The sequence below is a fragment of the Nannobrachium achirus genome (assembly GCF_963921795.1).
Source record: "Nannobrachium achirus genome assembly, chromosome: 22".
NCBI classification, from domain to species: domain Eukaryota; kingdom Metazoa; phylum Chordata; class Actinopteri; order Myctophiformes; family Myctophidae; genus Nannobrachium; species Nannobrachium achirus.
Genome location: NC_137829.1, coordinates 23,706,684 through 23,724,329, shown reverse-complemented (window position 1 = coordinate 23,724,329; position 17,646 = coordinate 23,706,684). Strand labels below are relative to the sequence as shown.

Sequence of the window (17,646 nt, the reverse complement as noted above, 5' to 3'; positions counted from 1 at the left end):
GCAATTCATAGCTTCACAAACACGCATGTGAAAACAGCAATGTGATGATGATCTCAATGTAATACAGTTTCTTATAACTCATGCCATATAGACCGGACTGCTGTGGTCGTATGGTACATTTAATTTGTATATTGCATACCTGTCTGATAATCTGTGATTAGATTGCCTGGTACTGTAGCTATTTTCCTGAAATTGCGGAAATGAATGTGTGGATCATCTCTACAAAATCCAATGTCATAGATAATTTAATGCACTACTGGCAAAAAAAAAGGCTATTCCATTTCCATTGTGATTATGACAATGCATGTTTTACAGATCTGGAGCAGAGGTTACACAATCCATAGATTGATATGTTTGTTTGTCTTTTGTTTCGCTTTCAAACAGGGAGTATGGATGGTCCTATCTGTCGCTGAGAACCTGCATTGGACTGTGGACAGCGATTCTTTGTATCTTCCTTGTGGCCACTGAAGCCAGCGCCCTCGTTCGCTACATCACACGCTTTACAGAGGAGGCCTTCGCCTCGCTCATCTGCATCATCTTCATCTACGAAGCCTTGGAGAAGCTTATCAAACTGGGGGAGCACTATCCCTACAACAAGAACAACGACCTGGACAAACTCTCCATGTACTCGTATGTGGCTGATTTATATAATCCAATCCATGTCACACACAAAGGAAAGGGGCTCATTTTCAACTGATTAAAGGATAGACACTGGGCCCCAAGCAATTTTGTCAGCGGATAATCCATAATGTCTAAGCCATTTTTGCAATGAAGTACAAATTCGAAGAATAGGGAAACTTTCTGGTTGCGATACCTAGGATTTTCTGTGGACTAATGAAAAGATGGATAATTGCTAAGTACAAGTTCTTAGATGTTTATCCCTGACAGATTTGACTGTGACCCAGATATTGGCTCCCACAGATGTTCGTGTGTTGAGCCATCTGACCCCAGCAATGTCACCCGGAGATTCTGGGAAACCAACAACATCACTGCCTCTGAGATCTACTGGGAAGCGCTGGGTGTCAAGGTACCACAAGCATTCCATTTTATTGTATACAATAATATACTGAACCTGTTTATAACCTGTTTATATACAGGTTGAAAATGATCTGGTTATGCAAAGGCTGACAGAGCAAGAGCAAATTTGTGTTGAGCCCCTTAAAATGGCACACTTTTCCAGATGGAGTAGGCCCATGGGAGGAGATTAACGATATGTGGACTGGATTACATTGGATTACAAATGCCAAATCACGATAAAAGCAAAAAAATAAAAAATTACCATGTTAACTTTTGTGTACAGGGATGCTCTTAAATCCTGTCTGTGATAACTTAATCTCTCAAGACAGATTCTGCCAACAGCAGAATCTGTCAGCAGCACTGCCCTAAACATTTAATGTTGTTAGTAGGAATACACACAGAACCACCTGGGAGGAAGTGGACTAAGAAAGGGGTGGAGCCAAACCAACCAAGTTCCTGTTTCTACACAAAAAAGGGGGTTGGGGCCCTCATTTCTACCGAATGTGTTCCCAGATTGGTGATAACTTAACGCCTGTTAGCCTCTTGCGCTGCTTAAAAAAAGATCTGCCGCAGCCAGAGGCTAAAGCTACTTGGGAACTCCTGTCTTAGTTTATCCAAGGGTCAGTTTGCTTAATCCTGCCACTCTGCCTTATGTTTCAGGACTGCAAAGAGAAGCGAGGGGAGTTCGAGGGCAACGCCTGTGGCCCTCGTGGACCATACGTACCAGACGTTCTGTTCTGGTGTGTTGTTCTCTTCTTCTCCACAGTCCTCATGTCTGCATTCCTCAAGGACTTCAAGTTCAGCAACTACTTTCCCACAAAGGTACATATTGTATCACACAAGGCTTTTTCTACTGTATATTCCAATGGTGTGCTATGATGCCCACCTGCATGCAAAGTTGCTGTTGTTCTGCTGAACCGGGATTGTATAACATAGTGCTGTGGTGCTCTCTAGTGGCCATAGGCAGGTACTGTGGGGTATTTTTGGGGAAAAGAAGAAGAACCCCTATTTATTTCTTCTCCCAATTCCCAATGTTTATTAAGGTGTATTTATATTGAATCTCAATATTTCAGAGATTAGTTTTTCATGTGGATCTCTTTCCCAGGTGAGATCTGTCATCAGCGACTTTGCTGTTTTCATCACCATCTTCACCATGGTCTTGGTGGACTATGCTTTAGGCGTGCCCTCTCCAAAACTTAAGGTCCCCAACGTGTTTAAGGTGAGTAAGGCTGCAAGAAGAACCTGCATGTCGTGAGAACAAATTATTTAACAGTTTTGAACGAACCTATCAATAACTCCCTGAACACTGAACAGCCAACCAGGGACGATCGCGGTTGGTTCATTAACCCTCTGGGCCCCAACCCCTGGTGGACAGCGATCATATCGGTGGTCCCTGCTCTGCTGTGCACCATCCTTATCTTCATGGACCAGCAGATCACCGCTGTCATCATCAACAGGAAGGAACACAAGCTCAAGGTACTTTCCACTGGCTCATGTTGGAAACTGGTTGAACCTGTTGTGTGTTTCTCACATTAACCCATTCACACACCACTCTCATCCCATCACAAAATCGTACAGTTCATGTCAGAATACGGTTTACTGTTGTTGACTGGATTTACGATACAATCGTATTGTTTTAATTGTGTATGTTTTATTTTCTCTGATCAAATCTGTTGTTCTTAAATGTGCAATATACACAGTGAAATCGTCAGTGTTACATTTGTACGGTTGTTTGAGTGGGCCGTGGCCCTGTGGTCCAGGCACAAAGGCCATTGGTTTTCAACCTTTTTCACATCACAGTCCATTATTTATTGGTCATTTGAGCCACAGACCATCTCTCAGACCCGAAAGATTGAATATTTTGTTATCGTTTGATAAAATGTTGTCCCCAATTCCATGCTGTATTGATGTGGTACCATAGGAGAGATAAGCAAAATAACTGTTCTTCTGCATTTGTGTAGACATCTGGGTAATTAAGTAATGCAGATGTTTAACAACAATTTTACTCTTGAGAGTGTAAAATGAAACCAACTCTCTATCATTTAGCTGGGGACCACGTCTCCTTCCTGACGATCTTTACTGCATGTCTCTCCCCATTCTCTCCCCTGTTTGTATCTCCACTATCAAACTATAAAATATGTGTACGTTTGTAACCCTGAGAGCCCGTAATTAACACAATGCTTACCATTAACATTATTCTTTGTGATTATTGCAACTTTGTCTTCCTTCAGAAAGGCTGTGGCTATCACCTGGATCTGTTCATAGTGGGCGTGATGCTGGGCGTGTGCTCCCTGATGGGCCTGCCGTGGTTCGTGGCGGCCACCGTGCTCTCCATCTCCCACGTCAACAGCCTGAAGCTGGAGTCGGAGTGCTCGGCCCCCGGAGAGCAGCCCAAGTTCCTGGGCATCCGAGAGCAGCGCTTCACCGGCCTCATGATCTTCACCCTGATGGGCTCTTCTGTCTTCATGACCTCTGCACTCAAGGTCTGGCTGGGCCTATTTAACCACTTGAACCACTGTTTCTCAAACTTTTACATTTCAAGGTCTCCCCTTAACTCTGACAGTGTACAATTTGGAACCAAATGGACCCGTTAGGGTGCATTTGTCAGTCTCTGTTTCTGTTTTTGTATAGGTGAAATAAAATAGTTTCTAGACAAGCCAAGACTGTATGCTGCAACCTGGCGCCTGCTGTCTCATGGCGTGATATAAAATTGTACACAGGCACATGTCATGGCCATGAGCTGGTTATTATTCCACACCTATCAACCATTCAGACTATATGATTTGACTAACCTGTTTCATAAACACTGTTGTGGTACAGTACAGCATGTGACAGTATATCCCTGTTGGATCATACAGTACATTCTGTGCAAGCATATTATACATTCCCCTTGTTATTTTATTTGTTTTTTTTTTTACATACAGAAGGTTACTCACCTTGCATTGCAACCTGTTCTACTGGTCTCCTTTGATTTCCTGAAATACAAGCAGTGTTATTGAATAACATACTGTATGTTGTCATTTTCAGTTAATTCCCATGCCTGTATTGTATGGAGTGTTCCTGTATATGGGAGCATCTTCTCTCAAAGGAATACAGGTAAATTGATTCAGTAATATTTTTTTATGTAGCCACAACTTTGGTTTTATATATCCTAGGATATAATGTCGATGTTCTCATATTCAGTCCTATTAGCCCTAAAGCCTAATTTATGCTCCGTCGTATGTTGGTGTCGTGCCGAAAATAGTCGATCTACAAGCTCACTACGCATTGTGATGCAGCGCGTTGGGAGCTTGTAGGTCGTAGTGTCGTATGACGAGGTGAAAACCAGGCTTAAGTCTGTCTCATTAAACACCTTGGGTATTTGCCATACTGTTCAGAGGCAAATTTAGGTTATTTCATCACCCCATATATATTTTAACATTTTGTTTTTTAAAAGTGCAATAGAATTTTCATTTACCAAATGTTAGTACCAGTTTGGTAGTCATGCAACTTTGCTAAAATGTTTTCACTGTAAAAGTGTCTTCCAAGGGTTCAAGTTTAATTTTCACCATCACCACATACTGCCTTCATCTTAAGTTTGTTTGTGGAATTTGCAGTTTTATATATTTCCTATAATATTATAATTTGTTGCTGGATACCTCATGCAGTAGGCCTTTGATTGCAGTTGTTTAAAAGTGTATTGTATTCATTATATTCTGCAGTTATTTGACCGTCTGAAGCTGTTTGGCATGCCGGGAAAGCACCAGCCAGACTTTATCTACCTGCGTCACGTCCCTCTGCGGAAGGTCCATCTCTTCACTATCATCCAGCTCTCTTGTCTGGTCATGCTGTGGGTCATTAAAAACTCCAAATATGCCATTTTCTTCCCCATGATGGTATGAAATGAAAAACAGCCTCCTCCTCTCTTTTCACTGTACTGTACATCCATATAATTCAGCATTGTGATGCCTATTTGGGACAGATCCATGAGAGTAAAACAGAGATTACGATTATAATCCCACATGAAAGTGTCTTCAAAATAACATTACAAAATGCAGTATAAGCCGTTACTGCTTATTCTGGCACACCATGACCATTATTGCTTATTCTGGCACACCATTAATGACGCTTTAGCGTTAGTTTATGCAGGACACAAGAGTCTCGTTCGCCCAGCTGTAATCAGCTGTCAGTCAGCTCCTTTCCTATTCCTCATTCACAGATCTGCTGGTCATTACGTCACACTGTGACACACATCCCGGGCTCCCCCAGAGTTAGCGTCCTTGTCTGAGCAAGACTTTGAACCTCTTAGTTGCTCCCAGTGAGCAGGTTGGTGCCTTGCATAGTTTCCTCTGCCATCGGTGTATGAATGTGTGGGGTGAATGTAATGCACAATCTTTGTAAAGCGCCTTGGATAAAGGGGCTATATAAATGCACCATTTATGGTTAAATCTACTTTGATGTGAGTGTTCCTGACTAAACTGCTTATTCTGGCACACCGTATTTTTCCCAAAGAGAAGTCAAATGGCTTTCACTATAAATGTTGAACACATGAAATCTCGTAAGCAGGTTTGAATCATACACTGACTGTTGAAGACCGATGACACCAAAGGTTGGCTTAGAATGATTAATATACAATCAATGTTTAATTTAGACATTATAACGTGATGTATTTCACCTGACCACGCCAAATTTAACTTGACTAGAAGTGATTGCAGACTAATTTGTCCATTCATCTTGAGACAGTATCATATCAGTATCATCTTACACTGTATCCACCCGTTTCCACAAACATTTACTGGAGCATTATGTGTAGGACACTTCCAGTAAACAGCAGACATACAAGCTCACGTCACGTCGCCGATGCAACCGTTGTGAGCTTGTAGATCACACTCGGCTGCGGCGCCGGAAGCTCCATGCAACTTCTGCGCAATGCACGATGGGATGTTGGAAAGTTGTGGATAGACTGACTGATATTAAAATAGCCCCACATCCGTACCCCCGCACCCGACTACTGTAAATGATTTAGTGAGATGAATTACTGTTCCAAAATATCAGGCTTAACACATGAAACTCTTGTATTACTACTATCACTGTATTAAATCCTTGTAATCACGGTGTTCCTTTATGTTAACACCGTGTGTGTGTGTGTGTGTGTGTGTGTGTGTGTGTGTGTGTGTGTGTGTGTGTGTGTGTGTGTGTGTGTGTGTGTGTGTGTGTGTGTGTGTGTGTGTGTGCGCGCGCGCGCAGGTGTTGGCTCTGGTCTTCATCAGGAAGCTGATGGACTGTATCTTCACCAAGAGAGAGCTGAGCTGGCTGGATGACCTCATGCCAGAAATCTGCAAGAAGCAGCAGCTAGAGCTGGATGCTGTTGAGGAGGTGCTTTTATCCTATTGCAGGGGTCTTCAACAGGGGGTCCGGGACCCCTAGGGGGTCCTCAGAGTTACTACAGGGGGGCCGCCAAATCCTTTTGTGATAGTAATTAACAACTTGAACCCTTGCATCCCTATTCTGAGGAGAACTTTACCCAGAAATAGCAGATCTACAAGCTTGTATTTTCTGCAAATAGATTTGGTGTATAGGTAAAAAAAAAGAGCAGACCAAGTACAGAGTGAAAGGTCAATTTACAAAATATCGACGATTTAAGTGGACGGATTCTCTGAGTTCACCACCCAAGAACATCCCCTGTTTTCCTGTTCATCTCTGCATGCCCATATGTATGTGTATAGGGGCTTTCACAAGAGTGTGCGTAGGCTACAGTGTCATCTACTGTACAATTCATCAGTGTTCTCATTAGCTCCGACTGTGTTTGCTACATTCTTAAGGAGGAGGAGCAGAGCATTATGGGAGAGGATGATGGCAGAGAGCAAATGGAAATGGAGCAAGGTTACACGTAAGTTACTATCCATCATACAAGTGAAGTATTTACAGTATATTATGTATTTTGCCCATTGCAGCGCTTAAACAATACCCACCCATGTGCTATGGGCATAGAATGATGTTTCCTTTCATTTTCTGTTTGTCAAAAAAACGTTTAGCCTGATTTAGATTTGGACGTGCGACGGTTTCACATGCTAAAAATAGCAAATCTAGATCAGTGGTTCTCAACCTTTTCAGGCTGTGACCCCCAAATAATCATATTTCAACTGGGGACCCCCCACCCTGACAGGCACTAAGAGTTGAGGCATTACATTTTGTATAACACTATATACAATACAATATTCTATTGTGAAAATAGACGATCTGAATGCACAAAACGCCTCGTTGTGAGCATGTAGATCGGCTATTTTCAAATTTTCTGCCTCTAATACTTGACAATTTGGCCAATATTTCATTTGTCATTAGAGGAATTAAAAAGTCCTTAAATTGTCACTTTAGAAACGTGCAGATACACTATTTATACCAAAGAGTGTACCAACTTTATGCTGGTTTGTTTACTGTTGATTGAGAAAACAATGTTGCACATTAAGTTAATCATCTGGGGACCCCCCAAAATAATTTGGGGACCCCAGGTTGAGAACCAGTGATCTAGATGATGTCACTGGAGGCAGGTCTCTGAACTGTCCACAGTCAACAGAGACTGAGTAGACGAAAATGGTACCATCTTATTTTGAACATTAGTAAGGACCAATTATGAAGACGGGTTGAAAATAGTTAATTGTTTGTTCTTGTTCTGTTAACAGGGGCATAACCCCCATCATCAACATCACTGACGAAATGTCCAAAGGTACTTTTGGGAACACTTGGCACAACACTAGCTATGAGAATGCCATAAATCAACAAGACCCCTCAAAATTGTGGTAAGGAGGTATATATTTTGCATTCTACATATCTTGATTATTGAACCTCACAACCTATTATCCCTCTTGACATGGACCAGACGTCATTGCCTAAAATAGTTCCATATTTGAACTTTAGTATTATTATAGTACACATATGTCCACACCCCAGACAATCAGGGTGGTATTGGAATCAGTTAATGTGCTGAAAAGAATAAAGCTAATTGAAAATCGGTTATTGTCGTCGAGTGACATTGTCCTCGTATAGTAATTATAAATGAGGCTTTGTTACGTCCCCGTCTAGGGGGAAAAGGGATGCAACATAAATTGGGGGAGTGAAACCCATTTTTATTCAAATATTTACAGGGATTGAAATAGACTTAAACCATATCATATAGGACACACGGAGCAACTCAGGGAATTAAATATAAACCCACTAAGAGTCTAAGACTAACCTTGAGTTTAAATCACTAACCTAACAAATAAAATAACAAAGTTACAACAAAACACAAATTCTTACCTGCTCTAACCTAAACTATCTAAATGGGACAAATAAAAAAAGCATCTTCCATGGCCATGAACAGGTTTACTTAAATTCTCATAAACTGAGTGCAAGTACTTTAACAAAACATAACTAATATACTGATGACAAAGTGTATGCAAGTGCTGCCAGAGACCACAGGTGTTCAAAGGCCTTAAGTAGTCTCCTCCAACCAATCACTGGAAGCAGTGGTGATTGGCAGCCAGCAATCAGGATATGGACAGCACCTGAAAGTGAACACTCACACACAATCCCACACACACATACACTGAGCTAAACCCACACACACTGACACACAACACAACTTCACTGCATACCATAGACTGTAGAAAAATATGGACGAAGCGAAGCCATTGGATTCTATGCAGCGCAAATGGCCCTTTCTACCCCTTGGAATGGGTGTCGCCATCATAGAATTGTAAAAGCATCAGAGATGCTATTGGTTGCCAACAGTCACGTGCAACGCAGGGATACATGGGAGAATGTGGTCGGAGCCTCCCGAAATACAGCACACGAAGAAGAACACAGCCGGCTGGTATGGGGCTTTTAAGCCATGACATCATTTTGTAGGCAGAGGAGAACTCTGCCCCCAGAGCATTTTCTGTCCCTCGCTATTTCAACAGATCCGAGACAAAGATAACGACTAAAGTATAATTCTAACACTTTCCTTTCAACAACAAAGAGAAGAAAAATGTGTAAATAGTAAAAATAGTAAAAAGAACAATACAGTATTCATGAAAATGTTAATTAAGGTTAGAAAACGAAAGGGGAAAATGAATGGGATCCAATGGTGGGCAATTCTTTTTGCGATCGGCCGGGGGGGGGGGAAACAGCGCAACTAGCGGCCAATCATAGGAAGTTTTAGTCCCGTATTGGAGTCATTTTAAATCGGCAGAACTATGCCCCTGCTGCATACTCACTAGAGATGGGATTTATGGCTCTTTGAAGTGAGCCGGATCTCTGGGATCCGTTCCTTTCAAAGAGCCGTTCAAAAGACTCATTTTAGTTACTTGTCACTTTGTATTTTGATTATAATTACAAATCACTTCAACCCTATATACATTTTAGCCATTTTAAATTTTGACCATTTCTGCCATTTGAAAAAAGCCGATCTACAAGCTCACAATGCGTCGTGTTTTTTTTTCCCTACATTTTATTCAATGGAAAACTTGGGACATTTTGCATAATGAGTACTTTTTACTATAAGTGCACTTTGTTACTAATACTTTTGTACTTTTACTCAAGTACATTTTAATTCCAAACTACTACTTGTGGCAGAGTATTTCTACATTGCAGTATTGATACTTTTACATAAGTAAAAAATGTTTGTACTTCTCCCTACTGCAAACCGGATCCCATCGTTCATTTCAAAGAGCCGTTCAAAAGACTTGATTTGTTCGCGAATGTCCCGTCTTTATACTCACACTCGTAACAGGCTTTACAAAATGTAACTTCGGGACCTTCTTCATCATCATGTTGGCGTGTTGTCATCTGAATGGCTGAATATGTGCAAAGGAGTGGATTCATATGATGCAAGTCCTTTGTCCATATTAAATGAATACTAAGGACTACGCCTGTCTGGGTCATAGTGTCAGGGGCCTTGTCAGAGTACCCATGGTACCTGTCTGTCTGTGTCCCTTTATATATGGGCAAGCCCCCTTTTGTGCCCATATATGGACCTGACTGATTGTTTGCCGATATGTATGTACTGTATGTGCACTGTATATGTGTATAAGTATCTATTTATGTGTATATGTGTATGTACATTTATGTGTGCATATGTTTGTGTGTGCAGTCTTAAAATACAAAGTGTTAGGTGCCTGTGTGTGTGTGTTATTATGTGCTTAAATATTGTAGAAAGTGATGAACCACAATTCTAAGCAGAAAGGCATTCAATGAAAAGAAAGGTGCAAATAAAAATATATCGTCGTTGTCGGGTGGAAACCTTGTATGTCCAAGACCGTTCGTTTTGTATTTATCATTTTAAAAATGAACTAAACTAGTGAAAACAGCCGATGTGTGCTTGTAGATCTGCTGTTTTCACTACTTTTGTGCGACTGCGTTGTATGATGAAGAAGGGCTTTACTTTACGAAAAAACATACCAATTTGAAACTTGGAGATGGTTGGAGAGGTTTCTGCCCGACAGTGACAATATATATTTTTCTGATTCTATCCACAGTTTCCCCTCTCAGTATTGAATGGCGTGAGGAGGTCATGGACCATTTGAGACAGACAGTCAGTGAGTCTTGGACGTTCTCCTTTCAGTGTGTTCTTCAAGGAACCAGTGTTGTGTGCTGCACTTCCTCAATCCTTTGAGATGTGTCTTTGTGCGTAAGTGAATAACCATACAGTATTTATTTGATGTGTCTGAATTGTTCTGCCCGTCTTGTTTAATTCAGATGCTATATTTTCTTTTCTTGTACTTTCAATGTTAAATTTGTAACAGTATACAAAACATGGCTCTGTTGAATATGTTGATTTATAAGAGTGTTAGATTTACTGCCAGTCAAGCAATGAAACAATTTCTAAGCTACCGGTATTCTGTTTTTAAATGTATTTATATGCATTTTGTATATTCTGTTTAAAACCATTGTACAATTATCCATTTTGGATGTTTTTACTGTATGTAGTGTTATTCTCTATCAATACCATGGTTGATCAATATTGGTGGAAATATGGTATTGATGAACACATCATTCACTGAAACGGTGTAGGCATTTTATGAGAAAGGTTGTCGTATTATAAATAATAATTTCAGACTCTTTTACTAAATTGGAACTGGAACACTGTCAAATTGAAGCTGATAAACAGGTACTCTCTCCTGATTTGGATTAAATTGGTTAAACACCTGAAAATCGATTTCTATTTATTAAAGAGCAGGAAAGACAGGGAGACATCTGCTACTGAATAAACACAATTATTAGAATATAGAGCTTCAACTTTTTAACAAAAATATATCAGTATGTTAGATAGATAGATAGATAGATAGATAGATAGATAGATAGATACCTTTATTATCCCAAGGGGGAAAGTGTGGGTGCACAGCAGTTAAGGTTAGGCACCTTTAATCTTCTGTTTCCAAGAAAATGTGTGAAATGAAAACTCTATAACAATGTTGTAGGTTTAAGTTCGCTCATGACCATAGCCCACAGAAATGGTTGCAACACCCGATTTAACCAATTTGTTGACCAGGGTCCTCCAGGTTTTTGGTCCCCTCCTTTTTTCCCTCTACACCAGTGGTTTTCAAACCTTTTCATACCGAGTTCCATTATTTATTTGGCACTTGAGCCACAAACCACCGATGAAAATGTATTCTCTCAGACACAACACACAAAAACTTTTGTCCACAAGTCCATGGTTGTATTGATGTGGTACCATATATAATTTATTTATAACATGAAACCAAATAGCCCTGTTTCATTTTACACTCTCAAGAGTTAAAGATCTAAGGGTCCATTTGGTTACCAACTCTCGTCATTTAGCTGGGGACCTGGTCGGGACCACCTGGTACCCCATCAAGGACCACTTCTTGAGACCCACTGCTCTACACCATATGTTTTTGCCAAATAGCCAATCTACATTACCGGTACATGCCCAGAATTGGGACGCTAGGGTTTAAGTGGTTAATGAGCAGATTTTCTCAGAGACAAAATTAGGGCAATATGCCATTTTGCATTTGAGAGGAGATTATGATATGTTCCCACAAGAAATTCCAGTGATGTTGTAAATGAGTATAGTAATAGTCCCAATAAAAAAATACATTTGATCATAATTAATCTGTTGTTTATGTTGTTATTTATATTTGAAATCTGGGTTTGATACCCCCCTTTGTAACATTTTACGGAATACAAATGTATTAAATTCCTATCTCTTATATCTTTGTAAATATATGAGTGCTCTTACTTACTTATGCCCCCTGTCAATGCTGTCATGATGATCAAGTTTTCTTTTTCTTTTCTTTTTTTTTTTGATAGGTAGGCTGCAGAAAACAATATATATATATATATATATTTTTTTTCCGGACACACACACACACACACACACACACACACACACACACACACACACACACACACACACACACACACACACACACACACACACACACACACACACACACACACACACACACACACACACACACACACACACACACACACACACACTCACACACACACACACACAGTTTAATATGGCACTAAAGAGACGAGATTTGCTGGGGATAAATGCCCATCATATGACCCTCTGAGATTTAGCCTATAAATAGATTTGAGTGGGCAGGGTTTTTTGTAATCAACAGATGGTTTGATGCACTATGGATGACAGCTCGGAGAGGTAACGCATCCCAAGGCATGTCAAGTAGCTGGCTCATGTGAATTATTGTTTTGTCTCTATGCCAGGAAGACCTGAACAGAGTTGACCTAATCAGTGATCCCAACAAATCCATGTTGATTGACACGATTTCTTCCTCCTCTCAGTTAGCTTATATGTTCTCCTCGGCTTGGCTGTCAGCGCTGCTTCATTGGGAAATCTTCCTGTAATACAGTTGACAGGTGAGACACGCCATGCCGTTACCTGACTTAAATCCCAAACGTTTATTTGTCCCTGGAGAGTGACGTGGCCTCCTCAAACAGAGTTATTCTATTAAATCATCATCGTGTGGCAGTGGGTTTGGTGCGTGGTTGAGGAACGCTCTGTTGCAGCGGTTAACGCCTGTGATTAATTGGGCTGATTGTCTGTCATGCTCAAATCATGACAGACGGACTATCCCTGAAAATTACTTTCTTAAGACCTAACGCTAATGGGTTGAACCAACCAAGATGGTGATATCCAGTTAAGCTTCATTCATTTGAAAGGACAATAATACCCTGTGTGTGGTGAACTGTCAGCCCCAGGCCTGGAGTCATCCATGTTCAAGGATACATGCTAATGATTCTATTACAACTCATGTGGAAGCACCACACGTGTATGGTGGACACAGTAACATTTGCAGTGTTATTAACTCTCAGAGTGTAAAATGTTACATTTTTACACTCAGAGTTACAAGTTGGATGAATGAACACTGAGGATTTTACTGTGATATATATAGTACATTTCACATCGTATAGGCCTACTTATGTTATAGACAGATTATATATAACAAGATTTTCTTGATTTTCAATTATACAAACGTATGCATTTATAAATTGATAGTCTAACAAAACATAGACAGTGAATTACGTATTTAATTCTTATTTTAATTCTAACTACACACCATAGTGTTTTGTAGCATAATGTATGCTATTCTAACCCCAACCATACATGCAGCTACTGTAGGCCTACTGTATTTGCCGTCTATTTATAATATGTACAAACAAACATTTACTCTCTAGTCATCATTTACTTCCAATTGCATCACATTCTTGCTGGGTAATACGGTAATACCTGGTGCATCCTGGTGCATTTTCATATAATTATATGTTTAACAATTGTACATTTGTTTAACATTGCTCTCAGAGATTGCAGGCACTCTTTTCTTTGTTGAAAAGCAGAAGAGTCCGCAAACCTGGAACACATTTGTGTCTGCAAGTGTATAACAGATGAAGGTATTGTATTCTTTTTTATTTTTTTATGAAATAGCTGTAGTAATTATTCATTGCTATATAGTGTTTGTTCATTAACAGGTGTCTCCCTGTCTCGCCAGCTCTTTAGTAAATAGAAAATACATTATCAAGTCAGGATACCAATTTTATCCTGTCAGGAGAGACAACTCATACAGTGCAGGACAGGCACGTGCACACATAGACATCCGTCTGTAAAAAGTGCCCTCTCCAGACCATGAATGCAGTTTTTACTATGGTGAAAGAAATACAAATGGCAGCATTCAAGAGAATTGCCTTGTCCTGAACTCTCCTGAACTTGAATGCAGCATCTTATGTTGAATGAATTGCCCTCAATTCATGCCATTACGCCACATCTCCAGTATTGACTTGATAATGCTTAGTTCAGTGTGGTATCAAGCACTGAAAATAGCCGACCTCATATTTTCACCAAAAGGCCCTTTTAGAAATTTCAGCCCATGCTTCTCTAACAGTCTCTGCACGTCCCTGGTACAGGATACAGGAAAGTGTAAGTGAAATTGGAATTGATGAGACAAAAAAGAAAATTGCAGACAAAATTGGAACTGGAACACTATAAAACTGAAGCTGATAAATGAGCGATGGTTATCTCTACTGAGTGGATGAAATTGGCAATCCACCTGGAAATGTCTCTTTACCAAAGAGATGAAAAGCCAAGGAGACCATTGTTACTAAACAAACAGTCTATAGCAATGATTGCTATCAACATATAGAGCTCAAATCAAGATTACAAAAATATATCACAACACCTTTAAAGGCACCTTTTAATATTGGAAATGAAAGCTGACTTTGTATGAATAATCCAGTAATGATGTAAATCGGATTCTTGGTCCTGGATTCTTAATTCACACAGTGTAAATAGGTGCTAAGCAATTTAAACTATTCCATTTCAGTCGACAATACTTCCTTCAGTGAGGAGTCTGAGGACTTAACAAAGGGCTTGGTATTATGAGAGGAATTTAATTTTATAATGACCACAGGAAAGGACGTCAGCACAGATTGCAAAACACAGGATGGCACAGACTGGGTGTAAAACGATTTGTTTTATTCTTCAGGAGGAGACAGTGAGTGGCTGGTTCTTTGTTGCATCTTGTGGATTGACTGGATTCTACTCTCGTCGTCCCCGGCCGGTCTTCAGCCAAGACACAAACTCCTTGGCTGCCTGGTCCTGCAGGTAGGAGCTCACGTCGCTGGTGTAGGTGCCATCTGCGTGGCGTCTAGTGGGACCTCTGTGAAAGCAGCCCAGACAGATACGTTTAAAATGCTACTATACTCTTTATTCCAGTGGTTCTCAAAACTTTTCATGTCAAGCGACTCCCAAATTGACACTTATTAGCCCGCGAACCCCCATTTGAAAACATAATGCCAGAGACTGCCATAAGTGGTTTTTTTTAGGGCTCTAGCAGTGATTCTCAACCATTTTAATTTCAAGGACCCTCAGTTTGACATGCATTAGGTTACGGACCCCCATTTATTGGCATTTCTATCTCTGAGACCCCAATTGTGAAATCAATGTTAATTTAACTCTTGAGAGCATACAAATGGAACCAAATTTGTACACTCTCTTATTTACAGACCCATAAGGGTCCATTTGGTTCCTCAAGGACCCCTGGGGGTCCCCGGACTCCACTTTGAGCTTTATTATACTGTAGTAGCACAAAAAACAAACAAGAGAAAAAGTTATTATCTGATCAATGGTCCTCCTATTAATGACCTGCATAATGCACACATTAAAATATTCAGAGTTAATTTAACTCTCAGAGTACAAATGGAACCAAATGAACACATAGGGCTTTACTTTGTAGAGTGCTAAAGAGGTCCCGTCAGAAGGGAAATGAATGCACACCTACCCGTTTCTTTTTGTGTTTTTAAGCCACTGTACAAAGTCTTGTGCTCGCCTCGTCTCCAGGTATTTACTGTAGTCGTTGGAGAACGTTCCCTCTGAATGTCTCTTCATGTTTGACGGCTCTCTGGGATCGCTGAACATAGAGTCATCTGTCAATAGGCTGCAAACACACACACACACACACACACACACACACGCACGCACGCACGCACGCGCACGCACGCACGCACACACACACACACACACACACACACACACACACACACACACACACACACACACACACACACACACACACACACACACACAAATAAAGGTTTTAATGCATTCTGTTTTATTCTCTCACATAGAGACTTCAGACAAATTATTTCTAATGGACAAGCACTTATCATTTTATTTAAATTACATACTGATGAACAAATCAGATCATATATGAAGTAACTCTGAGCTTAAGTCATCTTTTCACTAAATGCTTACATCTACGTGACTTATTATCATTTTAAAGTAAGAACACTAAACTTGCACACAACTTTGCATTCAGCATTTAAGTTCCAGAGTGCCCGGTCTATACGGCAGGGGCGTCAGTTCAGCAAAAGCTAAGCTGTATGGCAACACGACTTGTGTCTTGCACGCGCGACACCAGTCATGTTGCCATACCTTAGCAACAGGCACGATGAAGTTATTTTAAGAAGTACATTTTATTTTTTTCCCTGTAGTCAAGGTATGGCAGCTGCCATAGCTTGCCATACCCAATTGACGCCTCTGCTATACAGTGTATGTGAATGGCAGAGAGCTGACTGGAGAAGGTCTTACCTGGAGTTCTCGTCTGTGTCCTGGTCTGGGACTTGCCAGCTGCTCTGGATGATGATGAGCAGCAGGAGTCCGGCCAAAGAGTGAGCGCCTTTCATTGTCTGGGCTTCTGAAGAACCAACACAACGGAAGAGAGGACATGGTGACAATCCTGAAGTCAGGCATATTAACCGCTTGAACCCCAGCATCCATGTTCTGTAATAATAGCAGATCTACAAGCTCACAACGCGTCACGTTGTGAGCGAGCGACTTGTTGTGAGCTTTGCAGATCAGCTATGTTTGACGAAGAGATTTTGAGAAAAGCTGTCCATGATGTAACAGAATTTAAAGGGGAAGACCACCCATTTTCAATTTGAACTATGTCATTAATATACCTTAGAGGAGTTGTGTGGAAATAGAAAAAAAGTTCCCCCCCCCCTTCTTTGTTGCCTAGAACTGGAGGATTGATTTTGGGGTTTGTATTATAAAGTACAACTTGATGACATCACACCGTTGTACTTTCCAATACAAACCCCAAAATCAATCCTCCAGTTCTAGGCAACACAGAAGGGGGGGGGGGGGGACTTTTTTTCTATTTCCACACAACTCCTCTAAGTTATATTAATGACATAGTTCAATATTGAAAATGGGTGGTCTTCCCCTTTAAGTGGTTAAATCGTACCCAGAACAGATGCCGCTGAATGATGCTGAGCAAAAGGGGTTTGTAGATTCTCACCTGGGGGCTCCTTTCTGGTTGAGCGTGCAGGAGAATGGGATGCCAAGGTACGTACGGAGATCTCGGTGCGCTTGTCGTTCCCGGGCGTTCTGGAAGCCGTTTCATGGTTCCTTCTTGGTCTGGTGAGGCTTATATAGTTGAGCTGGGTGGCAGAATCCCAAGTGGTACCCCCCCATCCCCCAAAGCCCCCCTCCTCCTCCCCTCAACATATCCTCTGTTACTCTCAATCCATTAGTCTGCTTCCACCTCAGTCCACTTGATGCATTTGACTTTGTTAAAAAAAAAGAGAAAGGTGGAAATATCTGAAAGGTAAAAGCTGTTGCTTGAAGTGACAAAATCAAAC

General features: G+C 40.8%; 2 protein-coding genes across 2 annotated transcripts in view; one reads left to right on the top strand and one right to left on the bottom strand.

Annotated features, from left to right (window-relative positions):
• The window catches only part of slc4a10b (solute carrier family 4 member 10b), a gene marked incomplete at both ends in the record, with an annotated part of 36,128 nt that extends 28,331 nt beyond the window's left edge, over positions 1 to 7,797 (top strand). Inside the window, 11 exons of the mRNA XM_080752773.1 lie at positions 385 to 630; positions 922 to 1,027; positions 1,678 to 1,839; positions 2,123 to 2,236; positions 2,332 to 2,493; positions 3,249 to 3,500; positions 4,045 to 4,113; positions 4,719 to 4,892; positions 6,244 to 6,372; positions 6,819 to 6,886; positions 7,677 to 7,797. Coding sequence (XP_080608899.1) covers positions 385 to 630; positions 922 to 1,027; positions 1,678 to 1,839; positions 2,123 to 2,236; positions 2,332 to 2,493; positions 3,249 to 3,500; positions 4,045 to 4,113; positions 4,719 to 4,892; positions 6,244 to 6,372; positions 6,819 to 6,886; positions 7,677 to 7,797 — 1,603 coding nt within the window. The remainder of the gene's footprint in view (positions 1 to 384; positions 631 to 921; positions 1,028 to 1,677; positions 1,840 to 2,122; positions 2,237 to 2,331; positions 2,494 to 3,248; positions 3,501 to 4,044; positions 4,114 to 4,718; positions 4,893 to 6,243; positions 6,373 to 6,818; positions 6,887 to 7,676) is intronic.
• A 7,243-nt stretch (positions 7,798 to 15,040) lies between these two features.
• Positions 15,041 to 16,692, bottom strand: gcgb (glucagon b; the record flags this gene model as incomplete). The annotated part of the gene is made up of 3 exons (XM_080752694.1): positions 16,592 to 16,692; positions 15,783 to 15,938; positions 15,041 to 15,161 (listed from the first exon to the last, which is right to left on the bottom strand). Exons 1-3 carry the CDS (start codon positions 16,684 to 16,686, stop codon positions 15,041 to 15,043), a joined length of 372 nt encoding a protein of 123 aa, XP_080608820.1. The 5' UTR covers positions 16,687 to 16,692.
• Positions 16,693 to 17,646: the final 954 nt, after the last annotated feature.